The 1873-nt window shown below is 54.2% G+C and overlaps 1 protein-coding gene across 1 annotated transcript; it reads left to right on the forward strand.

The window, feature by feature from the left end:
• Positions 1-407: 407 nt before the first annotated feature.
• On the forward strand, positions 408-1526 carry EAH_00065980 (hypothetical protein; the record flags this gene model as incomplete). The annotated part of the gene is made up of 1 exon (XM_013392776.1): positions 408-1526. The coding sequence occupies one exon, from the start codon at positions 408-410 to the stop codon at positions 1524-1526; it is 1119 nt and encodes a 372-aa protein (XP_013248230.1).
• Positions 1527-1873: the final 347 nt, after the last annotated feature.

Below are 1873 nucleotides of genomic sequence, written 5' to 3' on the forward strand. Positions count from 1 at the left end.
TACTTTATGACTCCAGTCTTGCAGGTTGGAGAGTCCCCCTTCTTGGGAATTCTTCTCCTCCTGAATATCCTCGTTCTGCTCTCCTTCTAAAGCCACAAGACACCACGCATCGAGATGGAGTGCAACGTAAGTGGGGCAGGGCCTCCACGACGGCGCGACAGTCGAGGATCTCACTGTTGTCCGCATCATTTTCTGCCATTTCCGCTGCGATATTCTTTGTCTACGTGTGCAGTTTGTTCGTGAGAAAGACAATTAAGGCTGCGTCCTTCGCCCGCAGGTTGGCCGCTAGCTGGGGGAGCGGAAAATGCGCGGAATCCGATCCAAGTAGCGCACCATCCCATGAAAGCACATCCACAGAAGAGGAACAGGGCTTACAAGATGCTGGCGTTCAATTGTTCTCGGGTCTTATGCCGGTGCATGAGCTAACATCAGATATACAGCATGCTTCTTCACTGGAGGCGGCCGCCGGCGCGTCAGCTGCGGTTTTCCAGGCAGAAAATGCTGAACAGGTAAAGACAGACTTGAAGAAAGCACCTCTTAAGAGGAGAAGCGAAGAATTATTCGATGAGGAGGGTTGGGGAAAACTGCTGATACTTGAGGTACCGCTCGACGACGGCACGCTACAGCCTGCCTCCCCTCTCGATCCTGCGTTGGATGCTCTTATTGACACTCTATTAATTGGCAGCGAAGACCCCTTTGCTGAATCGGCCTGGCTTTCAGTCGGCGCACACGATATATTTGAAATTATTGATCTTTCCGTTGGTTCGCGGCCCGCCACATCAGCAGCAGCCTCTGGACTGGACGGGAGAGCTCCATCGAGTAATATGCATGAAAGGCCGCCAAAGCCCCCTCGAGCACCAGGAATTCCTAGGCGAAGCCGCAGACCGAGAACTAACGATATAAAAAAGCCATCTCCAGGCGCCTCAACCCCCCAAAATGTACCAAGTGGCTCAGCTGCTGATGCTGCAGCAGGAACCTCTGGCCTGGACGGGAGAGCTTCATCGAGTAGTGTGCATGAAAGGCCGCCAAAGCCCCCTCAAGCACCAGGAATTCCTAGGCGAAGCCGTAGACCGGGAACGGACGGCAAGCAGAAACCATCTCCAGGCGCCTCAACCCCCCAAAATGTACCAAGTGGCTCAGCTGCTGATGCAGCAGGAGACTCTGGCCTGGACGGGAGTCGTCCATCGAGTAATGTGCGTGAAAATCCCTCAAAGCGCCGTCCAGTACCAATCATTCTTAGAAGAGGCCGTATGCAGAGAATTGGCGATGAGCAGGAGCCATCTCCAGGCCCCTCAACCCCCCAAAATATATCCGATGGCTCAGCTGAAGTTGCACTAGGAGCCTCTTGCCTGGACGGGAGAGCTCCATCGCGTACTGTGCATGGAGCGCCCTCAATGCCCTCTCCAGCAACAGGGACTCGTAGGAGAGAGCGTAAGCAGACATTCAACGTAAAGCAGGAGCCACCTCCAAGCCCCCCAACCCCCCCAGTTATGCCAGGTGATTCAGTTGCAGAGCATCTAGTGTAGATGGCACTAGCTGAGAGACCTGTAGAAGAAGGAATCATCTTTCTGCAACGCGATCTAACCATAGTGCCCTCTTCTGATGACTCTGCTGTCCCGCCGCTGCTGCTGCCTGCGGGTATCATGGCGCATGAGCAACGGGCGTCACCTCTACACGTTGGAGCTGCTACATGCAAACTGTGCATGCATGCATGCAATGCACTAGACGCCACCACGCGTTGCGTTCTGTATTTGCTGCAGCAGTCGCCTCTATCTGTCTTTCGACTGTCTGGTGTATGCGTGTGTATGTGTGTATGTGTGCACATAGCTGTTCCGAGCAGCTGACGAAGCGCATTATTCCCGGACTGAACAGT

Source organism: Eimeria acervulina, genomic scaffold (assembly GCF_000499425.1).
Source record: "Eimeria acervulina Houghton genomic scaffold, Eah_scaff2325, whole genome shotgun sequence".
Classification (NCBI taxonomy): domain Eukaryota; phylum Apicomplexa; class Conoidasida; order Eucoccidiorida; family Eimeriidae; genus Eimeria; species Eimeria acervulina.